Consider the following 27,636-nt stretch of genomic DNA (forward strand, 5'->3'; position numbering starts at 1 on the left):
GGTTTCCAGGGTTCGCTTTGCTGTCACGAGCCCTGCCATGCAGCTGCAGGGCTGCCGGTGATGGCCGGCCAGGGGGGGGCCGCAGGGAGCTCAGTGGGGGGTGGGGGCTTCTGTAGGATGGGGGGGCAAATGTCAGCTCTTCTTTCCAGGATAAGAACTCTGGGATGAAGATGCAGCATCCCGGTCCTCCAGCAGAGTGTCGGGTGTCCTCCACACGGAGGTGTAGCGTTGCAGCCGTCATTACCTCATCAGTGACCACAGACGGACACCATGACAAGCTCCTCTGTCCCCGGGGGGTTGGGCCGGGGGGGGGCCTAGTGGAATCAGGCTTCTTTAATTCTATGTATTTGCATTTGATTACGCGAGGCACACAGCTAAACCAAGGCGGGGGCGGCGAGAGGGGGGGCTACAGGTCGTGATATATGGGGGGACTGGCGGGGGGGGGGGGGGGGGGGGGGGGGACCTCACACGGACCCCTGAAGGACCACGGTTCCAATCGCCGTGGGTAACAAGAGTCTGACTGAGCGCAGACAAAGACCTGAAAGAGAACCCCCCCCACACCATCACCCCCCCCCCCCCACACACACACACACACACACACTGTCTGATCACAGCAAGAGTCAAAAGAGATGAGCACAGACCAACAAATGTCACGTACAAGGACACTAACGGGGGGGGGGGGGTAACAGAAGGAAACAAGTCTACAGCCACGCTAGCAGCTCTGTGATGCTAATCACGCTGTGCTAGCATTTAGCTTTCATCAATGCAGAAGGTCTTTAGTCATAAAGAGATTAACTTGTTATTGTGGTTCATCCAGAGGGGAACACGAACATTTCATCACAATCTCACTTTAGAAAATGTAAGACAATCACTTGAGTGGAAGCGTTCATCATCTGGGGATCATGACATGTCATCTTATACATCTTATAACAACCTGCGTGGATGAAGAGAGATTTCATGGACTAAACTGAAAGGCTGGCTGGAGTCTGAGGATAAAAATATTCATAGCACTGTATCCTGTGGGGAACATGAATATCTGAACCAAACAGCACTCCATGAAATAGTTGTGGCTTTATGTGTCAGCTTCACGTAACGTCAGGGGATGATCAGAGGTCAGGTACATTCTTCCTCTGGGGACCATCAATGTTTGTGCCTGCGATGTTAATCCCTAAAAGAAAGTAGAATATAAATCATCGAGACAAGCGAGACGCAGTAAAACTTTATGTTTTATTGACGACGAAAAGTGTAAAACAAACCAAAAAGAAAGAGTGAGCGTGACATTGTGTGCGTGAGGTCACAGAGACGCACAAACACAAACCCGGGGAACTCATCGCTGTTCCTTGATTGCACTTTCACACATTCTAGAGGAGGACAGTGAAGGTAAAGCTCCGGTTTAGTGACTCCAAAGAATTCAGATCTTTTGTTTAGAAAAAAAAAATAAACGCAGAAAAAGGGACATTTTGTCTTTGAGGTAAAAAAAGGAATGTTGTTCTTGGCACACAGAAGGTCGGCTGCTCATTTACGAGGGTCTTAAACGAGACCTTTCAAAGGTCTTCGTAGCTCCTTGTTGGATAATTTAGCCTCGAGTCGTTTTTAACTACTTGTCTGCTACTTAACTAACTGAAGAATAACTCAAATCTGTTCCATTTCCTCCAGAAAGCAACTGTTCCCGTATGATCATTAGAAATCTAATTTATTTATGTTAGGATGCACACAACCACAAATACGATACGTCACTCCGAAACCAAGCATTCGGCGAATGTGTTGTTTGTCATTGCAGTGAACACATCTGCAGGCCGGGACGTGTCCTCCTAAAGTATCACACGCTTCATTTATGTTTGATGAAGCAACAAGAAGCTGTCGAACCGTTCCAATGTTTCACCAGACAAAACATACATTTTATAAAAGTGGTCTTTCTGGGCTGCAGGGGTTTGTTGTAGTACCACATTTCACCACTGGGACCACGTCAAAGTCTTATTACAGCTCGGTGCAATGGATCATTAGCCCTAAAAACCCAAACCTTCAACATTGATCAACCAACTCATTTTCCCTTCCTAGAAGTCAAGATCGGGTCTTAAACACAAGCTGAAGATATGGAAGCGTTTAGTTCTACGACAAAAAAAGCCCCTGTGGTGAATTTAGAAACGTTAACGTGCCTTTAAAAAGAGTCTGAGGGACCTTGGTGGAGTTTCCTGTTGATAAGAAGTGGGTTTAAGGACGACTTAAGGAATCAGGGCCATCATTGCTTCTTCAACCAGAGAAGAGGAAGTGACCTCATATGAGCAGGATGCATAGACGGCGTATACGTCTCGGCTGGAGACCTGTCAATCACCTTGTAGCCCCGCCCTAAGGCGTCTGCTGCTTTATGGTCTGTTTGACTACTATCATTAACGCCTGTGTGCACAGAGATTATTAACTGACCACAGATGAAGACCTCGCTGAGCTTCTGCAAACAAAGACTCTGGAAATGACCTCCATGAATCTACACCCAAAAGGAACTCTAATATTTTACACATCTTGAAAAAGTCAATCTGGGTTTTTCGAGTGTTAAAAAAAAGAGAGTCTGATATTCCTTGTTTCAGAAAGAGGACCAGCTGCTCCTCAGAGGAGGGTGTCGATCCGGGTGCTCGGGTCTCCACCCAACGAGTCTCCGAGGTCAAACAGCTGGTCCAAGCTGACGGAGGAGCTGCAGAGGAAGTCGCTGCGGCCCTGCTCCTCCTCCTCCTCCCCCTCCTCCTCCTCGGGCCAGGGGGTCTCCAGGAAGGCGGTGGCGAGGAAGGTCTCCTGGTCAAAATCCGACCCGTCGGTGTTCCTCTGGGTCTCCACCAGCACGTGGACCTCCGATGTCCCCGCGGGAGGGATCTGGGTCCCCCGCACGCTCAGGTCCTCTTCCTTCAGGATGGGGCTTAGAGGTTCTCCTTCGTCCAGACTGAGCTCCCCGTTGAGGGCCGAGTCCAGCAGGGCGTCCCAGTCAAAGTCCCCCTTCAGGGGCCCGATCTCCTTCTGCTCGTCCGGGGGGAGCAGCGGCGAGCTGCAGCGCCGGGGGTTCTTGGCACCGCCGGTCCTGGAGCCTGGTTTCCTCTTGTGGCCCCCTCTCCCTCGCACCACGGGCCAGGAACCCAGCATGGTGCCCTCGGCGAGGTGGGGGTCCCAGTTCTGGTCTGCGCCGGTCGCCTCCTCAAACTCGCGGAGGAGCCTGTGGGCCTCGGGGGCGACGCTCAGGCCGCGAGGCCCTCCTGCGGAGCCCCAGGGGCCTCTTGACTGGGCCCCCTGGGGGTCGTTCCGGAGCCGGCTCTGCAGTGCCGGGTTGATCTGGACCGGCGGCATCCGCTTCTTCTTGTAGGCGCCGCTTAGCAAGCGCTCGGCGTACTGCGGGTCGATCTTCCAGAAGCCGCCCTTCCCCGGCTCGTCCTTCTGCCGCGGCACCTTGATGAAGCACTTGTTGAGCGACAGGTTGTGTCGGATGGAGTTCTGCAAAGACAGGGCCGTTTGAACGATAGCTTAGCTTAGCATAAAGACTGGAAACAGCTAGCGTGCTAGTCTGTAGCTAACAGCATCCACATACCAACTGATTACCATCTGCTGTCTCATTTTACCTACCAAAACTATGTAAGTATCTTCAAAATGAACATCTGTCTTCATTGGAAAGTACTTATTTGGCGATGGTCAAGTCACCTGACCCCTAATTGCTCCCCAATCAAAATGTAACTCATGGGTTATAATGCAATGTAAGTCACTTTGGATGAAACGCAATGTAGTTAGGTTTAAAAGATTAAAGATGGTGAAATACTTTGTTTTTTAGGTTTAGGAAATCTCCTGTCATATATACGAATTACAGCGGAATGAGCTTGAGAAGAGCTGGTAGGTAGATGTTGTCTTCATGCTAAGCTAGGCTAACCCACTCCAGTGATGTAGATCTGCTCATTGAACTCTGCAACAAAGCAAATTGGCCTCAAAATGTTGCTTCAAGAGAATCCGAGCAGAAAGTGCAGAATGCAGAGCTCCACATACCCCCCCCCCCCCACCAACCACCACCCCACCTCGTTGAAGTTTAAATGAAGCAGTAACCCTGTGACCTTTGTTAAATATTATCTGCCCCATGCGCTGCTTTACAATAACAGAATGCTCTGAAACAGTGAGCACAGCTAACCATCCGTCAATCATTGATCCGCTAAATTAAACCTCGTCATTCAAATTCCTGAATCTCACTTTTTCCTCCTCCATCACGTGTATTTATATATATATATATATCAGCTTTAAGTCGCTAATTTACAGGTCTTTAAATACTCAATATAACAACAAACAATGGAAAGTGTGTGTGTGTGTGTGCGTGCGTGTGCGTGTATATGTGTGTGTGTGTGCGTGCGTGTGCGTGTGCGTGTATGTGTGCGTGTGCGTGTATGTGTGTGTGTGTGTGTGTGTGTGTGTGTGTGTGTGTGTGTGTGTGTGTGCGCGTGTGCGTGTGTGTGTGTGGGCCTCTACCTGCCAGGTGGGGTCGGCGTGCCGGTAGTAGCAGAAGTTGTCGGTGATCCACTTGTAGATGCAGGCCAGGGTGATCTTGGTCTTCTTGCTGGCCTGCATCGCCATGCAGATCAGCGTCGCGTACGAGTACGGCGGCTTGATGCGCGCGTTCGTTTTGTAGTCCACGTCGTCGGGGCAGTGCCCGTGCGCCACGATGCCCGGGAGAGCCTGCATTCGGCTGTAGGCCGCCGCCGTGGGCTTCCCGGGAGTCAGGGGCGTGCCGAAGGAGGCAGGGTCCGCGGCCAGGGGGGAGCCCGGCGGCGCGTGGTGCCCGTGAAGGTGTGCGCCCGGGGGCGCGCGCGGGGGCGCGCTGGCACCGAGGATGGAGAACTCCTGCAGCCACTGCAGGCTCGTGAGGCTGTCGTCCAGGTTGGCCTCCACCACCTCCACCTCCTCCGGACCCACGGCGCAGCTCAGGGACAACATGGCTCTCCGTCAGCCCGCTCCTCCTCCACCCTGCCACCGCCTGTCGGCACCGGGGAGACACGGTGTGAACAACGAGGGGCCTGGAGGGGGGGGGGGGGGGGTCAAATCCACAGGTGAGTCTGTCACCTGGAGCCCTGCGCGGGATAAACGTTACCCAAATGCAAATGAGCTGCGCACTTTACGCATGAAGAGAGCGCGGCTCATTGTGGCTTTAGATCCAAATAAATCTATTATTAAAGTTATTGAATAGTTCGAGTAGAAAGACAACTGTGCAGTTGTGTATTTGTATTTAGATGTGCGTCACTTTAACGTTTTAGATGAAATCCGCACCTTTAGTGAATAATTTCCTTCAATTAAAACCGATTCAAATGTTTAAGTGTTTAATTAAGCTGATGAGAAATAATCTACTTGCAGGTGCAGATCAATATATTGTTATGATTATTTTAAAATTGAAATAGAAGAATAAAGTGTGAACTCACCTCTCTGTGCGCTATGACGTAGAAGAGAGACGTGGATTAAGTTCCAATCGGCAGCGTATCGATCAATGGATCGATCGGTCCGCGTGAGAAGCACCTGTTGATGAGCTCGTGAGGAGGGAGGATTCCTGCGCGCGGGGGGCTCGGTCTCTGCAGCGGGACTCTGAGGAGTCACTTTAATACCTGGAGCAGGACGTTTGTCCGGTTACTATGGAAACCGTCCCCCCCCTGTAAACAGCGTCCCGGGCCTCCATTGGCCCGCTGGTTTCCACGGTACCTCACTTTTAATCACGCTCGAGTCAACTGAGGCTGCTGCAGGGAGGGGTTCTCAAGCTGAGGCCCGCGGACCCAAAGCACCTTTTCACTTCTACACACACACATAAATATATACTTTTACAATATATATACATACTTCATGTAGCTAAGATTACTCGTGTACTTCTTCAGCCTGAAGCTTAGTACTTAGACGGAATACTACACAGTACTTTCACCTCAGGTAGGATTTAAAAACTGGACTTTTACTTTTACGACAAGTTTGTAGTGATAGTGTGTGTTTGTTAGTGTTGGAATGCACTTTTATTCATATAAAGGGACCAAACAAACGCTGTGGCCCCTGATTGTTGTGTGAGTGTGTGCGTTAGAATGGGTGTGTTTGTTTGTGTATTAGAGTGTGTGTCTGTTAGTGTGTTTGTGTGTGGTTCTCTCAAAGACAACTGTAAAACAATAAAAAACGTCCTTGTCTCTCGAGTCCTCACGTCTCTTCAAAGAAGTGAAGCGTTGAATCCAACACCTGTTTTTTCTTACACACACATACACACACACACACACACACACACACACACACACACACACACAGACAGACACACAAAGATACACACTGTGTGAGAGAAGGAAACAGGTTTCACTTGAGTGATCCTTTGGCTAAACTCAACAAAAGGTGAGTTTAGCCAAAGAACGTTCTGTCTACTTCAAAATAAAAGGTGAGCAGCACAGATAACAACAGAAGAAGAAGAGGAGGAAGCTGAAATAAAGAAGAGACAAACAGTGAAATTATATTATTTTTCTTTACATAATTCCACTCCCTTTTGAAAATAATAATTAATACATAGTTTACATTTGTAAACATTCACTAACATTTTCATCAAATTGTTATACGTAATATACAAGTTAATATCAATCATTGTTAACATTACTTTTTCTTTTATAATAGTTATATTAATTAATTATTGTCTGTGTTCATTCAGCATCATGTGAGCATCTCTCATTATGCAGTCAAATTATTATGTATTTTATCACTGTGTTATTACATCAATGCATCAACATGTACACGTCCGAACTACTTTTAATCATTCATTTAATCTTTGTTTTATAAATAAGGAAACACTCGTCTTTTCGCATCTCATTGGTCAAACTCTGCGTCCCCTCATCACGTCACATGACCAGAGACAGGAGGACAGACATATGTCTGTTGGACACAAGGGGGCGACACCCCCCTTTAAATGAACCATCAACCAACAATCATACTAACATTTCATTTTAAAAATACAAGAACTAATACAAGACCACAAAGAGGTACCAACACCACACTGGTAACATCCTCTGTATGTTACCAGTGTGTCTCTATGTGTGAATATATATGGGGCGCCATTTGTAATATGTCCCACATTTTAAAATCCTGTGCAGTTTTGGTACATTTAGCATGATCATAAGTCAAGTAGGACAATATTCATATGTCACTTTTTCATTTAGAGAGAAATTCATATAAATACATGCAATAACTTTTCCAAGGATAATGTTTGACAGTAACACAAATGGAAATGTAAATGGAAACAGGAACACATCATGTAATAACACGACTGGTCGTAATAGATATGTCTGCATAGCCTCCTGAATGATTCACTCGTAGAGAAGAGGCTCTTTGGGGAGAACCGTTCTGCTCCCTCAGAACCACGGGACGTCCCACCTACTGGGACAGAATACTTCTAATATGGAAGTATTTAAGTGTGTATTCGCTTTATGTAGCTGCCAAACGAAACAGCCAATCAGCTCCGTACATTCACCAAACATTCTCAGAAACACATGACGTCATCGTATTGGATGTGGATAACAGCGCGTGGACAACCGCAGAGGGCGGAATTTCTTTTTACTGTCTACGAATCCGCTCGACTCCACCCATCGGCGGCGCCCGAGAAGAAAAACAAGCGCACCAAGTAAGTTTAAACATCTCAGCCAATCAGCGCGTTTCTAGTATCTGAGATACACCAATCAGAAGCGCGCTACTCTTTGTTGTTGGTTGACGAAAATATTGTTGTTGCTGGCGCTGTGAAGGCTGCGGAGACTCGTCGGTGGCGGAAGGGCAGCGAGCACCGGGCTGAACGGGTTTAACGGGATCCTTTGATGTTGAGCGGTGGACGGGTGGCGCAGCGGGGATGTCGGTGAACATGGACGAGCTGAGGCACCAGGTCATGATCAACCAGTTTGTTTTGACGGCCGGATGCGCCGCGGACCAAGCGAAGCAGCTGCTGCAAGCGGCCCACTGGCAGTTTGAGGTGAGCCGGGCCGCTCCGTTCCGGTCCGACCCGGTTACGGGTCACCCCTCCCCGGTGTGCGCGAGCCGTCGGCGCGGCTAGATCGAGTCCCCGCGACAGTTGTTGGCGGTGTTTGCACCAACACGCGCTCCTGGTGCTAACAGTGGCTAAGCTAGCGGCACTGAGGACGTGGTGCTCGAGACATGTTTACATTCTGCTCAGGAATCCACGGCGTCATGCTAAGCTAACTGTTATTAGCTTATTAGCTTACTGTTATTAGCTTAGCTGCTAGCAGCCGCTACAAAGACGGGCTGGTCGCTCAAAGCTAGATGTCCATCCCCCAGGGTCCTGTGTCCTACAATAAATGTATGGAGGCCCATTTACCTCAATGTGATTGTAAAAATAAACATCCGGGGAGACCTTATAATCGTTTAGAGATACCGACCCACTAGTGTGAGATCATATTTACATTCCATTCATGTCATTTATCTGATGCTTTTCTCCAAAGAAACTTACAATAAGAGCATTTCAACCTTAAGGAAATGAACTCAAAACAAGAAACAACAAAGTGCAATTTCATCAAATAAGCTGATTTACAACTTGTTATATAAGAACCTTAAGTCCAGTTTAAGGTCTATAGTTTGTTAGTGGAGGTTTAGTCTGAAGATTTAAAGGCTCTCTGCTATATTTATTTATCACAAAATGTTAATCTTTCTTTTCTAAATGACAAATGTTCTTCATAGATCTTAATTTAAACACTATGGCTTTTAGATGTTTAAGTCGTTTCCATCTCGTCGTCCTTGAACGAAGTTTTCAAGCAGCGTTTTGTCTCCATGGTCAATATGTAAAAATGATCTCATCTCTTTATTCTGCTTTTATTCCCAAAGCCTCAAACGATCAGCTGTTAGACTGATCAGGGGTGATCACTTTTTAACATGGAAGTAAAGGTTAATTAATAGCTCATCACACAAATGAACTTAGAGAGGTGGTCCATCAATGAGGATCGAGACCAACGAGGAGGTCCAGGTCCTGAGAAGTGACCCGAGAGCAGCAGAGCTCTTTGAGATGAGGCTCACGTCGAATAGCAGACATTCCTGCTGCGCTGCTGCTGTTGTTAAACAACCAGACCGGGGGGGGGGGTCATTGTTGAGGGGTTGGTGAGAAAGGAGGCCTCCAGTGAAGAGGCCCTGTTCCTTTATCCACTTTTCACTCTACGGAGACGCAACGTGGTTGTTTTTAATCTTTTCCTGTTTCTCTGCAGACGGCCTTGAGCTCCTTCTTCCAGGAGGCCCACATGCCCCCCCACCACCACCAGATGGTAAGCCCCCCCCCACATGAACATGCTAGTAGATGTTAGTATGTGATTAAGTAAGAGTTCAATCTTGCTCCTGTGTTCCTCCCACAGATGTGCACCCCCAGGAACACCCCCGCCACACCGCCCAACTTCCCCGACACCATCACCATGTTCTCCAAGCTGCGGGCGTCGGAATGCCCCCCTCCCTCCTCCCAGGCGCCATCCATGGCCTGCTCCCCCCCGGCCCCCTCCCCGGGATTCGGCTCCTTCTGGGCCTGCTCACCGCCGGGCCACCAGCCGGCCTGGCTGCCCCCGTCGTCGCCCACGGGGCACCACCTGCACCACCACTTCCACCACCTGCCGCAGACCCCCATGTGGCCCCCGGCCGGCTCCCAGCCTGGCGGGGCCACGCAGACCTCCGTTGTGTCGGCGCTCCACGGCCAGAGATGAGGTGGCGCTGTTTTGGGATGGTGGTGGTGGTGGGGGGGGAGGGGGGTGGAGGTTTGGTGGAGTTGACGAGAGGAAGTGGAACAAAAAAGACAGTTTTCCTCTGTTTTTTTCTGAACTGAAGACACAGCTAAAGAAACTCGTTAGTGGTCAAAGGATGGAGAAGAAGGTGGAGGTGATGAAGGTGGGGGTGAGGACACAGAGCAGCATGATGGTCTTCATCATCTGCTCAAATGGACCCAGCAGAGCTCATTTCTTCTTCTCTCGTTCGTAACCAGTCCGACAGGAAGTAACCAGCAGAAAAAACACCAGAGGGTTTGAGGTTGAAAGACCTCAGAGGTCATCGATGAGGTCATCGATGAGGTAAATTGATGAGGTCATCGATGGGGGAAACCTTATAGACTCACCTGCATAAGGAAATATTCTGTCTGCTGCTCAAAAAAAAATGTAACGGCGTTTCCCAACCCAAACAAAGATGGCCGCCGTCTGGGTTCAGCAGCAGCATGACATCACTTCCTGTCCAGCCTCTGCTCCTCTGGACTAATGTCTAATTTACAAACTTCTGGGAAAGTAGTCAGCAAAGAACCAGCCATTTAATAACTAACAGAAAGGTGATTAAAGAAGTAATTACTAGTTGGAAGCTTCTATTGTTGAATTAAATCAAATTAAATCATTTCTGAAATACAAACTGTCACAATACTTCAAGCCAGATTTGTTGGCGTTTACCCTTTAAAAATATATATTTTCACTGAAGCTTTCCTTTAATACAAAACGTAATTGAATCAAATTCATTTGTTTATTCAAACAGACTTTTTTAAAGTTGTTTTTTTTGAGGGGTGATGACTGAGTGGAAGATAATATTCTATTTCAATATATTCATGTTGTTTTATATTGTTGATGTAAATCACATTCTGGATGGAAGAGGAAAAGGAGAATATCATTATTTCATGTGAATAGAAGAGTTTAATATGAACGATGGCAATAATCATCAGAACAGTTTCGTTGTCCTCGGTTCACTTCCTGTTTGTTGTTGGGTTTTTTCTAATGGGACTGTCCTACCTCGAACCTCTCGGGGTTCCCTCTGCAGCCAGAGGAGAACCTCCACTTGCTCGTGAGACCCTCGGCAGCAGCAGCGTGTCCATCAGGAGCAGATGTGTCACACCTCTGGACTGAGGCTCAGAACCCGTCGCCACAACAGTGATGTCGAGGTGTTTTATTTTCATGTTTTTCCTCCAGTGAAACATCACAATAAAAACAATACATTGTTTCTTTTGTCAGACGAGTATTTTAAAGCATCATCAGTTTACAACTGTACAAGTAACCGTACTAGTACACGACTTTGTACTTTTAAATGACTTTTAAAGAACCAGAATCAGATGCAACGTGAACACAAAAGAATCCGATGCTTCAACACTTTGAGTTCTGTGGGATTTCAGTGAATTGAGTGGAAGTCAACGGTAAAAAGGACTCATTCAAATGTCCTAAGCAGCGTTCCCATGGCAACGCATTTCTCCTTCAAAGACAGCGGTTATTGGACGAGTCGAGAGAACGTTCCACGCGTCAGAGCACCGAGGTCCTGAATCTTCATGTCTTCTACTGGAAGAGGAGCTCTGTGGATCCTCACTGAAGGTTAGTCTGAGAAGGAGGACGGATGTGGGCGGAGCTTCTGTCCCGTCGCCCCATGAAGGAGGACATGTGGAGAGACGGACCAGTACTTTAATGTACAAGTACAAATCCCTGGTACTCTTTCTGCCTAAAGCTGATAATACTGCAGTATTTGATAAATACTTCAGAATGCGGGCGTCCACCAACACTTTAATCTCAGAGTCACATGACATGAGAACAAAATCCTTCAATGACAGGAAGTGAACTGGAGAACTTCACAGTAAAGCCCCCCCCTCCCTCCCCTCTGATCTCTACTCGTCAGCAGTGTACTTCCTGTTTCTGTGAACAGGAAGTACAGGAGGTAGTGATGTGTCCTCCCATGATGCAACTCACAGGGTCACGACCTTCTACACAGTGAGGGGAAGGTCTGTACTACCAAGTACTACTACCAAGTACTACTACCAAGTACTACGAGTGTACCAATAAAACACATCACTGTTGTTCCTTCATCATCTCTGTAGTTTATTTAGCTAAAAACTACAACATTTGAAAGCTACGCATGAAGTTAGCAGAATAAAGTACCTGCTCATGTGTTTTTAAAGGTCTGCGTGTGGGAGCCAGTGTGTTACTGTGGCTCGTTGTCACGGTAACAGTGACAGCAACTGCAGGCTCGTATTTAATGGTGGTTTCATGTTAGCTGCCTCAAGTTATTGTAATATTCTAATAACAATATTAAAGTTAACACGGATCAAACCAATAAAGGGATGAGAGCAGCTTTACCTTTACTACACATATAAGGGGGGGGGGGGGGGGGGGGGCTACAGGTCGAGGGGCTCCGCCTGGCTCTCCGCTGCAGCTGAAGCCGGGGTGACGGAGCTCTGGGAGGTGCAGCCCAGAGCCGACACGGGCCAGTCCCTCCCTGAGCTGCTGGAGGCTGGACATGATCACAATGTGACAGGTATCACACAGGTGCTTCTATGAGGAAGCGGCGTGTAGGCACCAGAGGGACGTTCTGCTGCTGACGCAGGCGGTAGAACTGAGGAACTACTTCTTCAGAGGGGGGGCTGTTGCATCTCGCTCACTTTCGCTTCTCGGACTCAAACAGGAAACCACCGTTTATGGAGATTTGATTTGGGCTCAACGTCTGCAGCAGATCGTCCCTCTGCTCCACTTCCTGTATTTTCATGGTGGTAGCACCGTTTACCTGTGTGTGACTCACCTGAGCGGCTGCACACGGCGCTCCTCACACTGAGCGGGGGAGGGAGCTCTGGAGAAGAGCTGCGTTTGAGGGGCAGAGAGCACTTGGCCTTGTCTTTAGTTTTGCCTGCAGTTATCAGAACGAGATCAACAACAACAACAACAACAACCTGACTGTATCTCACCTGCACAGCATCAGATTCTTATTACAACAACAACAACAACAACACATTCACAGCTCACCATCTTTGGTAAAGATTGTAGGTAGTTTAGTTTCTGGGTTTCTGGATGCTGTGTTCAGGCGACCCTTGTAAACATGGCCGTCCAGTCCGATGATATCAACCTCCTCCGACTAACACACACACACACACACACACACACACACAGTCAGCAGCTGATAGCTTCTGATTGATTCAGTCTCTGGAGGAGTAAGAAGGTGGAGAACCTGGTCCACCTCCACCTGGACGTGCTGCTTGCCGGGCTGCAGGATGCTGCGTAGCTCCTTGGCCGAGGTCAGCGTGTGACTCCCCCCACAGCTCCTCGGCACCGACAGGCGACTGCACTCCGTCCCCTCAGAGACACGCTGGCTGAGGACATGAGGAGAGACATGAGGAGAAATCACTGCAGATGAGGAGCAGAGACAGTCTGGAGGATCTGGTTTCTCTATTGAAGCTTGTGAGTGGCTTTGAGGCCCCCTGCTGGTGAGCAGAGTCCAACAATGGCCTCCTAACAGGCTCACCTCCTGCAGTGGTGTCTGAATTGCTCCTGAGTGTAGACGGTGAAGGGCCGGACCGGCTGGTGGGAGGGGCTTCCCACGGAGGACGACACATTCCTTCAGAGGAGACAGTTTAGGGGAGAAGGTCTGGTCTACGACATGCGTATGACGCCTCTTAATGACTCACAGGGGGGGGCTGTGCATCACCACGGGCCGGTCACAGGAGAGGCAGTGGAACCTGGCCACCAGCTGTCTGCAGGTACAAAGCATCACAAGCTGCTAGATGACATCAAAGAATGATCAGTGATGATATTCTGATGAGGAGCTACACCATGTCACCTCTTACCTTTTGATCCCAGCAGCGTCCTCCTGCTCTGGAGATTCCTCAACCTGCAGCTTCTGGTGGATGTTCTTCCATCGATCCTCCAGCTGCTTCTTCACAGAGTCCAACTCCATCCTGTTCAGCTGCGGTGAGAGGACAGGGGCACCGTGAGGTCAGCGGCGATCCCGGGGCGACCTCCACGTGCTATGGGGTGTGAGGGGACACTTGGACGTTCTTCACCTTACATTCCATCTGGGTGGAGAGCCTGTCGACGACCTTGTTCCATTCCTGCTCCTGACCCGTCACCTTGCTCAGCAGCTCGTGGAACATGGTGTTGAGCTCCTCCGTCGCCGAGTCAAACTGCCTACGGCTCACTTTGCTCTCAAGAGCACCTTTATCTGCTTTCTTCAGGTGTGGGGGGACAACAGGAGGCGAGTTTAGGATCAGCAGGATGAAGCCTCTCAGTGTGCATGAGGCCACCAGCTGATCCTCATCACCAGGTGCCTGTGGTCCTCTTCCCACTGACACCAGGTGGACAACAGAGATCCATAGAAGAACATAATATAGACCTGTGTCTGCACCACCTCTGTAAAGCGATGCTGACTTCACGCCTGTGAGAAACCAACCTGCCGGATCTCATTTCTGTTGCTTCAGTCACTTACGATTCCACTCTCCACCATCTGCTTGTCTGCCTTCTTCTCCTCCAGCTGGTCCGTGGTCCTAAGAAGCTCCTGAGGAGACGCACAGCGGGAACATGAGGCAGTGGGGGGGTGAGAGGACACTGGCTTTGTGATGTGATGACATGTCAGTTATTGGAGATCATTGGATGCTTCTTCACCTCCAGGTGGCTCTGCTTCCGTCTGCTGTCCTCGTGCAGAATGCTCATGCCTTCATGCAGCTTCTCACACTCGGCCTGAAGCTGCAGGATCACCTTCTGCACCTCGCTCCCCAGCACGCCGTTCTGACACAGGCACACGCGCACACACACACACACACACACACACACACACACACACACACACACAGCTCAGTTTTAAACCTTCAGCAGTGAGTCAGAGAATGTTCATCAGTGTTCTGCTGAACCAGTACAGAAGCCATGACACCTGCTCCTCCCCTTCCTCTCAGGCAAAGCATGCTGGGATGCCAGCGTGAAGCGGATGAGGAGGAGAGTGCTAGAATCGGGGTTCGCTTGCCTCTGAGTGGCCTCCAGCCCTCTGCAGGAGGCCACTCACCACCTCCTGCTGCTGCAGCAGCTTCCTGTCCTCTGAGCTCTGGCTACCAGCCGGCTGGGAGGTGATGGACTGCACCGCGTCCTCCAGCGCGCCGCGCAGGTCGTCCAGCTGAGGTCAGAGGGCAGACAGTTCAGATTAGACGATGGGAGTCCAGCTCGGGTCTTGTGGTCTAGTCTACACAGGCTGCATCCCATGTATGAAGGTAGAGCAGCAGCTGTTTACACAAACATGAAGGTTCTGATGCTGTGATGACAACAAACAACTAGATCCAACTTATTGCATTTCATCAACTAAAGTGAAAGAGAATCATAAACCTACTCTCTAAAAACTGAGCTTATTATTAAGAAACTGTAAATACTAAAGAAGAAGCTCTTCTTTAGGTGGCATCATGTCTAAAGTGCTGCTGCTGGCCCTGCATCCATGATGTGTCCTTCACATTAGTTGACTCCCCTCTCCTGTCTGACCTGATCTTGCAGTCCTCTGTCTGTCCTTCTCTCCACATACACGGCTTGCTTGGCCTCCAGCTGCTTCACGTCCTCCTCCAGCTTCTTCACAGACTTCCTTCGCATGTCGATGATGAAGATGAACGCGTGACGACAGTTGGACATGAAGGAGCCGAAGAGAGGGTTCAAGTTCAAGTTGAGCTTTCATATCGGTACAAACAAAATGAACAAATAGAAGAGCTCCAACTAAATATCTGTGATGAACTGAACAGCTTCTACTGTCGTGGTGATCTCTAAGGAGCTGCTGTCTGTGTGCACCTGTCCTACCTGAGGAAGGACACCTGCTGCCTGAGCTCAGATGCTGCTGTGCTGTCTGAGGACACTGAGCTGCTGTCTTTGTCCTGCATGTTGAGGTTCATGAGCATGTCCTCCAGGCTGTCCAGCTTTGGACAGACACATGGTGCAGTCAGCATAAGACGCTGGTGCCTCCTCTGGATGTTCTATTCTCTGACCCACCTTCTGCCGGTCTCCCATCAGGCCGCTGATCAGAGCTCTCTGCTGGTTCAGATGATCCAGAACGTCATCGGAGGCCCGAGAACCTAAACGCACAGCATGACATGGTAAGAACATCCTGCTTCTCCATGAGGCCACATCTCAATCACCAACAACTGCCCCCAACAAGGTTTCCCTGGAGGCATCAATGGGCACCGACTTATTAACCAGCTGGTGCCTCAGCCAGCTCACGTTGTAATAACACCCACCACACAGGGTAATAACACCCACCACACGGGGTAATAACACCCACCACGCAGGGTAATAACACCCACCACGCAGGGTAATAACACCCACCACACGGGGTAATAACACCCACCACGCAGGGTAATAACACCCACCACGCAGGGTAATAACACCCACCACACAGGGTAATAACACCCACCACACAGGGTAATAACACCCACCACACGGGGTAATAACACCCACCACGCGGGGTAATAACACCCACCACACGGGGTAATAACACCCACGACGCAGGGTAATAACACCCACCACACAGGGTAATAACACCCACCACACAGGGTAATAACACCCACCACGCAGGGTAATAACACCCACCACGCAGGGTAATAACACCCACCACACGGGGTAATAACACCCACCACACGGGGTAATAACACCCACCACACGGGGTAATGACACCCACCACACGGGGTAATAACACCCACCACGCAGGGTAATAACACCCACCACGCAGGGTAATAACACCCACCACACAGGGTAATAACACCCACCACGCAGGGTAATAACACCCACCACGCAGGGTAATAACACCCACCACGCAGGGTAATAACACCCACCACACAGGGTAATAACACCCACCACACGGGGTAATAACACCCACCACACAGGGTAATAACACCCACCACACAGGGTAATAACACCCACCAAACACCCACCACACAGGGTAATAACACCCACCACGCAGGGTAATAACACCCACCATGCAGGGTAATAACACCCACCACGCAGGGTAATAACACCCACCACGCAGGGTAATAACACCCACCACACAGGGTAATAACACCCACCACGCAGGGTAATAACACCCACCACACGGGGTAATAACACCCACCACACAGGGTAATAACACCCACCACACAGGGTAATAACACCCACCACACGGGGTAATAACACCCACCACACAGGGTAATAACACCCACCACGCAGGGTAATAACACCCACCAAACACCCACCACGCGGGGACGCTTGTGTTCAGTCAGATGGTGAACTCACTGGTGTTGACGCGCTCTGTGAGCTGAGTCAGCTGGGCCCGGTCCGCCTTCCCTCCTTCCAGCGCGGCAACACGAGCCTCCAGCTGGCCGACGCCCCTCAGCGCCTCCAGCACCTCCGCGTGGCGCTCCGAGATGCTGGCGTTCCGGGTCAGGCCGGCCCTGAGAGGGGTCCGCTGAGGAGGCCCGTCCGTGGGAAACCCCCTCGGAGCTGCTGGCACAGCGTGGGGGGGGGGCGTGCTGGTGTGAGAAGCTCTGTTGAAGGGCGTGGACGCGGCGGAATGAGCGAGCTCCTGTGAAGGACAGAGACATACTGGAGGACACGAGCCACAGCCTGTGGGACATTTAGGTCTGAGGTCACAGAGAGGGCTTCTATCTATTTAAGATGTTCCCAATGAAACACCCAGATGTGACCTGAATGCTCCTCAGTGAACATGTGTTAGGGGAGATGTTATGGTTTTGTGTCAGTACATCAGCACCCTGAGGACGGCGTCTCACCTCGGGCTCCTTTTCCCTCTGGCCGAGCAGAGTCGTCTGCAGGTCGTCCCACGTCACGCAGTGAGTCAGCGCCTCTGGGTCCGGGTACTTCAGAAACGTGTCCCTCAGAGACCTCTGTTTCCGTGGAAACACGAGAGGTCAGACTGATGAGGTGGAAAAAGGTAAGAACAAGCAGCTAATGTGACCAGAAGCAGGCGACTGTCTCACCACAGTGTCCTCCAGAGCGTCCACACGGAGGGAGCACTTCTGCACCTGGGAGGGGTCAGCTTCCACCTGCAGGACACAGAGAGGAGACATCATGGGAGACATCATGCATGAGTGATCCCGCATCTGAATCAAGGGTTTCAGAGTGCAGAAGACCTCTCTACTCGGAGTGATCTGCACTAGAAATGATTGTTCTAAAGGCCACGTTATACGTGAATGACATAAGACACCAGAGGAGACTGCTGAGACAAGGGGACATTTAGGAGTCCTATCTTTATTTATACACACATTTATTCTTGTCAAGTGTCTCACCTTCTGTTGGTGGCGGGGCTCCTTCACCTCCTCCTTCAGGTGGACTCTTTGTTCATGCAGCTCCTCAATGAGCCTCATGGCCTAAAGTCACATGACACAAACACTTTCGTCATTGGACATCGAGTTTAGAGTAGCAAAGAACCTGCCTGTAGTGTTCTCTTCGTGTGGTGGTTCTGGTTCCCCCGGGCCTCCCTTCCCTGCAGCGGGTTCACATGGAGCAGTGGTTCTCAAATGGGGGTGTGCGTACCCCTGGGGGTACGTGAGATTAAAGAGGGATATATTTAAAATGATCATCCATTCAAATCCTTCAATAGATGTAATAAGATAGAAGTAAACTGAATTTTAGATTTAGTAGGCTATTCTTTATCCTTGAATCCACTGCCCCCCACTCCTGAGGACACTGGGACAGTTTTGAATCAAAGAAGCATCTCTGGAATGTGACAAACATTTATCTGACCTTTGGCCCCCAAGACAACGGACTTCAACAGATGGTGACAAAGAGGGCGGAGCCTAAGCCAGAGGTCTCCACATGACACAGGTCAAGCTGTTACACTCGTTCCATCAGCTGACTCCAGCTGGAAGTCCCTTCTCTAACAGCGTATTTTAATTCAGGGTTTGTTGGCAGAGTAAACGTGTGTGTGTGTGTGTGTGTGTGTGTGTGTGAGAAACAAAAGACATTCCTGAGATGTGAGTCTGTGTTTAACTTCAAGTGACGCAGAGCGACCCCACAGAGCGTCTGTCCTCTTCAGCCTGAATGACTAACAGCTTGTTAATGAGTGTCGTCCTGCTGCGTGACCCCGGTGTGACAGGCGTCCCCTCACTGACCGGCGTCCCCTCACTGACCGGCGTCCCCTCACTGACCGGCGTCCCCTCAGTGACAGGCGTCCCCTCACTGACCGGCGTCCCCTCACTGACCGGCGTCCCCTCACTGACCGGCGTCCCCTCAGTGACAGGCGTCCCCTAAGTGACCAGCGTCCCCTCAGTGATGGCCATGGACTTCTATGGGGCCAGAGGCGTCGCCCCCTGGTGGTCACTACAGAGAATGCATCTTGTCCACATGAAGCCTGGGCCCCACCCTTCAGACCCCGAGGTGTGTCTCCTGTTTCTAACAAACAAACCATAACGAGGACTCAGACGTCTTCCTCGCTACTCTTTAACTTGTCGTTTCTGCTGGAGCAGTCAGCCGTGAACTGCCGGTGCCCTTTGATGCAGGCGGGGGTTGTCCTGCGCTCAGAGGGGAGGATCTGGTGATGGGGGGGGCGGGGGGGGGGATACAGCAGCTGACCCACACGATGCCCACAGAGGACATGAATGATTCAGGGGAGCATCACCTGCCCCACCTCCTGAGAGCTATTCTTCCCCTGACAACCAGAGTCCTCTCTGCAAAGGACTAATTACCCCCAACACACGGAAAGGGGGGGGGCAGCTCAGGAGACAGGTACAGTGTCACAGACAACACCTCCACCTCTAACATTGGCCTAGATAGAAGTGTGTTTCGGCCCGATGAAGATCCTCGCTGTGACGGGTCATTTGAGACGTCAGGGCGGCGCCGCCATGCTGCTTCTCTTCATCATCAGACAGGAGCAGAACACCTGCTGTGACATCACGGCTTGGGGCGTGGCCTCCAGGGCAACGTACCCAGGGGGAGTAACACAGTACACAGGGCAGGTCTGAGGTACTTCTACATATATACAGTATGTATATTCGATATTTGTATGTATTGAATATAAAACAAAGCATCATATATATATATTTACAACTACACACACCTACACAAAAAAATAAAACTAAACGTGTAAAACTTGTTTCATGGAGTCGCTGCTCTCACCTTGGACACGCCGTCCTCGCAGGTCCGGATCCGGGTCAGCTGGTCGCCCTCCGCCGGCCCGGAGGAGGAGGTGGGCTCCGGGGGGGAGGGTGACGAGGCTATCCGCTGCTGGAGCTCCTGCCCGGGCTCAACCTTCAGCTCCCTCTCGCCCGGGTGGTCCTGGTTGAGAGCCCCGTCCCCCTCCGGGTCCGGGTCCCTCCACGGGGTGTCCCGGGCGGGGGAGCCCCGCGTGGGGGAGTCCCGCGCGGGGGTGTCCCGCGCGTCCAGCTGGCGCAGCACTGCGTGGAGCAGCGCGTGCAGGGCGCTGAAGTTGACGACTCCTCTCTGCGGCGTCCCGATGGCGTCATTCAACAGGTCGAACAGACCGGAAGTGCGCTCCGACATCTCGGTGACCGTTAGTTAGCTGGTTAGTTAGTTAGTTGTAGTTGAGTAGACGTTAGCGGGCCGCTCGTGATTAATAGAGATAACGATAGTACTTTGAAACACGTGTTCAGAGACACTCGTTGTGTGACGCTATTAACGAGGGGGGGTCCGGAGCGGCGTCCCGCTGGCGGCGGTAATCTCGGCGACTGCTGGTGGAATGTAACGCGTTCAACAGCATCCACCACACCTGCGTCAAGACGACGCATTAACCAGAAACACAACGATGTGCCCTTCAAAGTAAAACCGACGACAATTATTTAAAAGAATGTTATGTTCTCCTTTTGCTGTGAGGAACCTAATCTACAAATTGATTGGCAAGTATTTTGATGTGGTCAGAGAAACCTAAGTTTTAAGTACTTTTTTCGCCAGTTTTACTGTGTGGGATCTTTAGAGTTCCTATGTGCTCACACGACTGGCTTTTATTTTGAAGTTATGACCGGATGTAGTGTTTGCAGTAGCTCTAGCTTGTCTCTTCCTGCCCCGCAGACGCACGTTGGGCTCCGCGGCGGCGTTACCGGTAACTAGGCAACAAGCGCTAACCCTGCTGCGCTCATGTGTCGCAATTTCCTCTGAACAACCTCCTTATTTTATTGTAAACGTGTTTCACTATTTAAAGTAAATTCCCAGAAAGCAAACACGAATTAATGCTACGCTTAGTTTACAGAGCCAAAATGATTATTTAACTAACTTCATTTTTAGATAAATGAAACCTTGAGTTCATCCCCGTTAATCACAGCTCTTATTTTCATTTCTGCGTCTTCAGGTAAAAGCAGACAAGAAATGCTCAGAATAATATTTTATTGATAATAAAAACAAGCAAGCCGAAGTCTGGGTGACATTCTTCGTTCTCACATTCATTATAAAATCCCTGTCACAGTGAACAAGCGTTTCCCTTAACATCCTCCAGATCGATAACATCTGTTGTGTTTCTACCCATGATGCAGCAATAGATTCCCTAGAACGTGCTGTGGTTCATAAGCGACACAAAACAAACAAAAACAATATGAGATATGAATTCCCGCGTCAACACGACATAAAGTTGAGGTCTCACGTTTTAGTATCAGAATTAAAACGACAGAAGAGACTCCAGTGAAGGTTGAAGGCGTGTGGGGCGTCCTCTTTGTCTGTGTCCACACAACATGTCCATTGTTTTCCTTCCTCATGAAATAAACATGTGACATCCTGCTTTATTTACAGTCACGCTTCCGTTTTTTGGTGTTTGCTTACAGATCAAAACTATTCATATTTACTATTTATCATTGCAGCAAAATTTGGTTTAATATTGTGAATTGAGTCCTTCAAACCGACCTTCTCCTTCTATTTGTCACAGATCATTTTAAATGGCACATTCTGGGAAGCTTGGACTTTTGTTTTGAACCACAACAAAAAAAAGCATTATGAATGGATGATGAAAATTAAAAAAAGGTGCCTTCAACAGAGATCCTGAGTAACAAACGGCTGGTGTGGTGTTTGCGTAAAACATTGCATTATGGGAACTGTGGGTGGTTTGCATCAAGTGACCTGGATCCCTCCTTTAAGCCACACCCATGTTTCTATGACATCACCACCACAGTGATGCTCCATCATTCGTGAGGATCACTTTTATGGTCATGTGACACAGAAGGGGGGAGCAAGCAGCTCGGCTACGATCATCTCATTTAAATCGACTCAGTGAGCCACAAAGGAACCAGAAGAGACACAAGTTTCACCCACATAAATAAGTCACACTTCACAAAGTTTCCCTTTTTGTCTTTGAGGACAAAGTGGAGCTCAGAGGTCTGGGGGGGGGGGGGGGGGGGGTTGTCGTGTGCAACACTTACAGGAGAGAGGAAGAACTTCAATTAAAATCACCATCGACTCCCATGAAAAGACTGAAATCAGGGTTCCTGTGTGACTTCCTGCTTGCGTGTTTAAACACACAAACATTTTGTAGCATCAGGACCTTCGGTAGGTACTTCAATGTCGGCGTTGGTGTTTTCATGGGAATAAATATGAAGAATATCTCCAGACCTGCAGCAGCTACACACAAATCAAAGCCAGAAAGATAGCAGCTGTGTTCATGTCAGCGCGGCAGACCCCCCCCCCAAAGAGGCCCTTTGGTTCCTCTTCATCGTCCTGCCTCCATGAAGTCAGGACCCATTTGTGCCGATTGGATTCAGAGGAACTAGAACAAGCTTCATCAATTTGACTTAATTACAGGCAAAGGTTCCAGAGGCTTCTACAGGTGTAAAAAACAAACGTACCCCCCCCCCCTCCCATCATCATCATCATCTTCATCAGATGCTGTCGTAGTCGGACTCCCTCCGGCTGGACTCGGCCCGCCACTCGGCCAGGAAGAAGGTGATGCAGCCCAGGAAGCCCGTCAGCACCAGGATGAGCAGCTGCCAGTGGAGCAGCAGGTAGTTGCTGTAGAAGAAGGCCAGGGCGGCCATGATGGACTGCAGGGGGAGGAGCTGCGTTAGGGGGGGGGGTCTCGAAAAAAATAGCTCCATTGGAAAGGTTGGATGAATATAATATTAACAAAATATTATTCTTGAACTTTAAAATGTAATATTTCTTTATTGTCCATTTCTCACAGCAGTACTAGAATTCCTTCCCGGTGACCTTTGACCTTTCTCCATTTGACGGTAGTTTAAACTCTTTTGAATATTTCTACGGCTGTGTACTTTAGCTCGGAGCTTGTCGCCATGGTAACCAGGCTTGTGGGTAACCACGTGACTCACCTGGATGAACTTGAAGACGGCGAAGGCCGGGGCGCTGTTGTCGTGGAAGGTGAAGCCGATGATGCTCAACAGCTGAGTGTTGAAGCAGCTGTCCCCCAAACCCAGGAGGAAGCTGCAGAGGAGGGCCACGCCCACACTGGGGGGGGATACGCGTTATGTTGTGATCCTTCAGTGAGAAATGCACACCCCCTTCAGGAGCACCTGTACCTGGGGCTGATGAAGGCCTGCAGGTCCGTCCCCCCCTCGGGGGCGATGGGGGCGTCGGGGGCGATGTTGAGGAAGATGAGGTAGAAGGCGGCGTAGTGTGTGACGAGGCCCAGCAGCACCACCGGGTTCCTCCCGAAGCGCCTGCAGCGGTTCATCATCCCGAACGCGCCCCCCCCTGCTCAGAGTGGGAGGAGTTACGCTGTCTGTTGCTCAAGAGCAGCTTGACACAAGGACAGCGACGCTGGAGCCCACGTCCTTCACACGTCAGTGGCTCCTTGAAGCACCGACTCCAGCTGCAGTCCAAGCCTTCTTCTACACGTTCTACCACATGTTTGAATGCAGTGATCCTTATTCTACACGTTCTACCACATGTTTGAATGCAGTGATCCTTATTCTACACGTTCTACCACATGTTTGAATGCAGTGATCCTTCTTCTACACGTTCTACCACATGTTTGAATGCAGTGATCCTTATTCTACACGTTCTACCACATGTTTGAATGCAGTGATCCTTCTTCTACACGTTCTACCACATGTTTGAATGCAGTGAGCCTTATTCTACACGTTCTACCACATGTTTGAATGCAGTGATCCTTCTTCTACACGTTCTACCACATGTTTGAATGCAGTGAGCCTTCTTCTACACGTTCTACCACATGTTTGAATGCAGTGAGCCTTCTTCTACACGTTCTACCACATGTTTGAATGCAGTGAGCCTTCTTCTACACGTTCTACCACATGTTTGAATGCAGTGAGCCTTCTTCTACACGTTCTACCACATGTTTGAATGCAGTGAGCCTTCTTCTACACGTTCTACCACATGTTTAAATGCAGTGATCCTTATTCTACACGTTCTACCACATGTTTGAATGCAGTGATCCTTCTTTTACACGTTCTACCACATGTTTAAATGCAGTGATCCTTCTTCTACACGTTCTACCACGTGTTTAAATGCAGTGATCCTTATTTTACACGTTCTACCACATGTTTGAATGCAGTGATCCTTATTCTACACATTCTACCACATGTTTGAATGCAGTGAGCCTTCTTCTACACGTTCTACCACATGTTTGAATGCAGTGAGCCTTCTTCTACACGTTCTACCACATGTTTGAATGCAGTGAGCCTTCTTCTACACGTTCTACCACATGTTTGAATGCAGTGAGCCTTCTTCTACACGTTCTACCACATGTTTGAATGCAGTGAGCCTTATTCTACACGTTCTACCACATGTTTGAATGCAGTGATCCTTATTCTACACGTTCTACCACATGTTTGAATGCAGTGATCCTTATTCTACACGTTCTACCACATGTTTGAATGCAGTGAGCCTTCTTCTACACGTTCTACCACATGTTTGAATGCAGTGATCCTTATTCTACACGTTCTACCACATGTTTAAATGCAGTGAGCCTTCTTCTACACGTTCTACCACATGTTTGAATGCAGTGATCCTTATTCTACACGTACATGTATGAATCGCAATATTCTTATTTTGCTGAATTAGAGATTTTCCTTAGTTGTCAGTTATAATCCTCAAATAAATAAACATTTGAAATATATCAGTGTGTAATGAATACACAGGTTTCCCTTTTTGAATGGAATCGGTGACCTGTATGTGTACTTTGTACTGGATGAAGTACCTAAGATCTCCCCGATGCCGATGCAAATCCCAGAGAGGCCGATCAGACTTTTGGCGTCGTGTCCGAAGCGCGTCATGGCTCCGATACACGTCCCGTACACGCCGCTGTAGAAGGTGAGCTCCAGACCTGACGGAGCAGACGGAGGCATGAACCACAACTCATTTCATCACCCCCCCACCCCGCACACACCTGAGCCCCCCTCACCTGTGTATCCGATGGAGACGCTCAGCAGCATCATCTCTGGGGTGGCGAACATCTTACAGGCCTTTACTGAGAGACAGATGGGGGGGGGGGGGTCAATGGGGTCAACAGGGTTAGTGTGGAGGTGGAGCCTGTTTTTTAATAAACTCACCAAAAGCTTCCAGAGCTTGTGACCAGAGGCCGCGGGGGGGCGAGCTGTGAAAAGGAGGTGGAGGAGAAGTTATGATGATGAAGAGAAGACGTCTGTCGTCGTGGCGACGGTCTCACAGCAGGTTATTAGAGAAATGTGCTGCTTCCATCTTCTTCAACATGAACTCTACATGAGGTTGGGAGTGCTTAAGATGTTAAAAGATTTGATGTTACACTGGTGCAATGGGCACGTTCCCCAGGTCCTCCAGGCTCCCCCTGGAGGACTCCCCCTTCTCCCCAGGTCCTCCAGGCTCCCCCTGGAGGACTCACCCTTCTCCCCAGGTCCTCCAGGCTCCCCCTGGAGGACTCCCCCTTCTCCCCAGGTCCTCCAGGCTCCCCCTGGATGACTCACCCTTCTCCGGAGGAGCTCTCGGTGGAGTCGGCCTGCAGCAGCGACTCTGCGGCCTCATTAGCAGCTGGTTCTGGATCCGGCTTCCGGATGAGAAAGAAGAGGAAGCAGCCCACCAGACTGATGACGGTGAGGGAGATGAACACCGTCTGCCGGTCCTTGTCTGAGACACACGGTGAGTCACATGCTCAAAATGAAACGGCTCTGAATAGCGGGAGGTCTGGTGAAACACAGCTTCCTACCTGTGATGTGGTCGTGTCCGTGCCAGGCAAAGTAGATGTAGAGGTTTCCAAAGAACAAGCTGCAGAGAGACGAAAGGGGGGTGGGGGGGGGGGCTTCATTGAGAAACCAGAGGCACCAAACAGCCCCCGAGCCTAATCCAGGGACACGGTTCAAAGAGCTTCACCTGAACTGCAGCAGCGCCCAGAAGATGCCGCTGTTCCTTCCGATGGTGCTCTCAGAGGAGTTGATGGCCAGCACGTTGCCCTGAGCCGTCCACAACACTACAAACACACAGGGGGAGAGACGTGAGCGGCCAGCCGACACCCCCCCCCCCCCCCGGGCTCAGAGCGGCGGGCGACGCCCCCTTTACCTGCTGCTCCGACTCCCACCAGCACAGAGGCCGTGTAGAAGCTCCACGTGTACGGGTAGATAAACATGGCGATGTAGCCGCTGCAGGGAACCCCAGAGGAGACGTGAGAAGGTTACGTGAGGCGTGTGAATGAAAGAGGCGGGGGGGGGGGCCTCACCTGTACAGAAGGCCGCTGAAAAACATGGAGAGCTGCGGCCCGATGACGGTCACCACGGAGGGGGCGATCATGTTGGAGGCAGAGAAGACCCCGTAGATGATGGCCATGCTGCGGGGGGGCACAAACAGTTACACGAGGTGCATTCAAAGACTTGACGTTAGAGAAGGTCCCGACGGGGGCCACTGACCTGGTGTAGCCGCTCCCGTGGAAGTCGGTGCTGTTGAAGCTCTTGAGAACCGTTTGCTAGAAGGAGGCAGAGGAGACGGCTGAGCAGCGCGTGGTCCATCGGGGACGTCCATCACAAACACAACCTACCTCGATGTTGCCGCATGTTTGAAAGGCGGTGAACATGAACATGAAGCCGAAGCCCAGGATGACGATGTTCAGCAGCTTCTTCCCCTCTGGACTCATTTTGCACAATGTTTGGAAACCCCTCCAGAAATCTGTTGTTTATCACAAACACGTGACAGGTTTTACCTTATTCTTTTTCTCACTTGAACTTGCGTATTTTGGCACACACTAGAAACCACATGACCTTTGATCATAACATCCCCTCAACCCTAACAGCCCAGGCGAGGTCTTCCAACTTAAGGTCGGACCTGAGCCTTTCGGGGAATGATTGTATGCCGCGTTACAAAGCGGCTCGTTGGGATTTCAATGCCAGCTGGATGTCTGCTGTGCGGCACATGACTATAAGCGCGTGACTGAGGGTGTTTGTTTGTTAAACCATAGAGAGAAGCTTCCCAGAGGTGAACTGAAGATAACCCACCGAAACAGACTCACCGGCCACGCCGCAGCCTCAGAGCCTCTTCGTGCAGACTCACGCTGTTGTTGCAAACATAGTCAGCTTCACCGGAAGTCCCGATGTCCTACAACTAACTTCACCTGATGGTTCCGATCGTGTAAAGCAGGGGTTATGTGGAACAAGTTTCAGGACAAACTAGAAAGGGCGGTCATGTGAATGAATCAGCTGATTGCCGTGACGCGTAACTGCGGTTCTAGCAAAACAAAAATTCGATTTACAAACGTAGGAAACAGAGTGAGGTCACTTGCAGCGAATGTGCTTACACCAATCCAGTTTTGTGTAAGTTTAAGGAAATTAGATTATACTTCCGGTTACGTGTTAAATAATCCAATGTTGCTAACTAGATATAAACGTCATTAATGGTAAGACACCTTTATTTACACCCGTAGACAAATAATGAATACATTATTGTTTTTAAAAGGGTGTTCGTTTTGGGGCTAACGGCTGCAGTTCACGGGTGAGTCAAACTACTTCCGGTTAATGATACAAAAATGCAAGTACGAAAATAACCG

The 27,636-nt window shown here is 49.9% G+C and overlaps 4 protein-coding genes across 7 annotated transcripts; 1 reads left to right on the plus strand and 3 right to left on the minus strand.

Moving 5' to 3' along the window:
- Positions 1-1,243: 1,243 nt before the first annotated feature.
- foxj1a (forkhead box J1a) lies at positions 1,244-5,547 on the minus strand. The gene is made up of 3 exons (XM_037475318.2): positions 5,427-5,547; positions 4,483-5,027; positions 1,244-3,471 (listed from the first exon to the last, which is right to left on the minus strand). The coding sequence occupies exons 2-3, from the start codon at positions 4,945-4,947 to the stop codon at positions 2,602-2,604; spliced, it is 1,335 nt and encodes a 444-aa protein (XP_037331215.2). The 5' UTR covers positions 4,948-5,027; positions 5,427-5,547; the 3' UTR covers positions 1,244-2,601.
- Positions 5,548-7,676: 2,129 nt separating this feature from the next.
- Positions 7,677-10,959, plus strand: ubald2 (UBA-like domain containing 2). Its single transcript, XM_037476247.2, has 3 exons — positions 7,677-7,972; positions 9,213-9,269; positions 9,357-10,959. Exons 1-3 carry the CDS (start codon positions 7,853-7,855, stop codon positions 9,693-9,695), a joined length of 516 nt encoding a protein of 171 aa, XP_037332144.1. The 5' UTR covers positions 7,677-7,852; the 3' UTR covers positions 9,696-10,959.
- Positions 10,960-11,089: 130 nt separating this feature from the next.
- LOC119220326 (glutamine-rich protein 2) lies at positions 11,090-20,450 on the minus strand. 3 transcript variants are annotated; one of them, XM_062565793.1, is made up of 19 exons: positions 19,836-20,450; positions 18,008-18,088; positions 17,699-17,764; positions 17,492-17,605; positions 16,998-17,286; positions 15,723-15,805; positions 15,534-15,649; positions 15,228-15,324; positions 14,725-14,871; positions 14,370-14,492; positions 14,194-14,262; positions 13,772-13,936; positions 13,556-13,674; positions 13,397-13,462; positions 13,234-13,326; positions 12,955-13,081; positions 12,738-12,846; positions 12,517-12,621; positions 11,090-11,358 (listed from the first exon to the last, which is right to left on the minus strand). In XM_062565793.1, the coding sequence occupies exons 1-19, from the start codon at positions 20,217-20,219 to the stop codon at positions 11,174-11,176; spliced, it is 2,538 nt and encodes an 845-aa protein (XP_062421777.1). In that variant the 5' UTR covers positions 20,220-20,450; the 3' UTR covers positions 11,090-11,173. The 3 variants fall into 3 exon arrangements, with proteins under 3 accessions (XP_062421777.1, XP_037332136.2, XP_037332137.2); XM_037476239.2 differs by having other exon boundaries at positions 12,940-13,081; XM_037476240.2 differs by lacking the exon at positions 11,090-11,358 and adding an exon at positions 12,106-12,231 and having other exon boundaries at positions 12,940-13,081.
- Positions 20,451-21,041: 591 nt separating this feature from the next.
- On the minus strand, positions 21,042-27,553 carry mfsd11 (major facilitator superfamily domain containing 11). 2 transcript variants are annotated; one of them, XM_062565800.1, is made up of 14 exons: positions 27,103-27,553; positions 26,635-26,762; positions 26,507-26,562; positions 26,320-26,427; positions 26,163-26,242; positions 25,977-26,073; positions 25,813-25,871; positions 25,574-25,733; positions 25,184-25,227; positions 25,036-25,101; positions 24,832-24,957; positions 23,189-23,363; positions 22,982-23,117; positions 21,042-22,696 (listed from the first exon to the last, which is right to left on the minus strand). In XM_062565800.1, the coding sequence occupies exons 2-14, from the start codon at positions 26,728-26,730 to the stop codon at positions 22,535-22,537; spliced, it is 1,365 nt and encodes a 454-aa protein (XP_062421784.1). In that variant the 5' UTR covers positions 26,731-26,762; positions 27,103-27,553; the 3' UTR covers positions 21,042-22,534. The 2 variants fall into 2 exon arrangements, with proteins under 2 accessions (XP_062421784.1, XP_062421783.1); XM_062565799.1 differs by having other exon boundaries at positions 27,089-27,553.
- Between the last annotated feature and the right edge of the window lie 83 nt (positions 27,554-27,636).

This window comes from Pungitius pungitius, chromosome 12 (assembly GCF_949316345.1).
Source record: "Pungitius pungitius chromosome 12, fPunPun2.1, whole genome shotgun sequence".
NCBI lineage: Eukaryota > Metazoa > Chordata > Actinopteri > Perciformes > Gasterosteidae > Pungitius > Pungitius pungitius.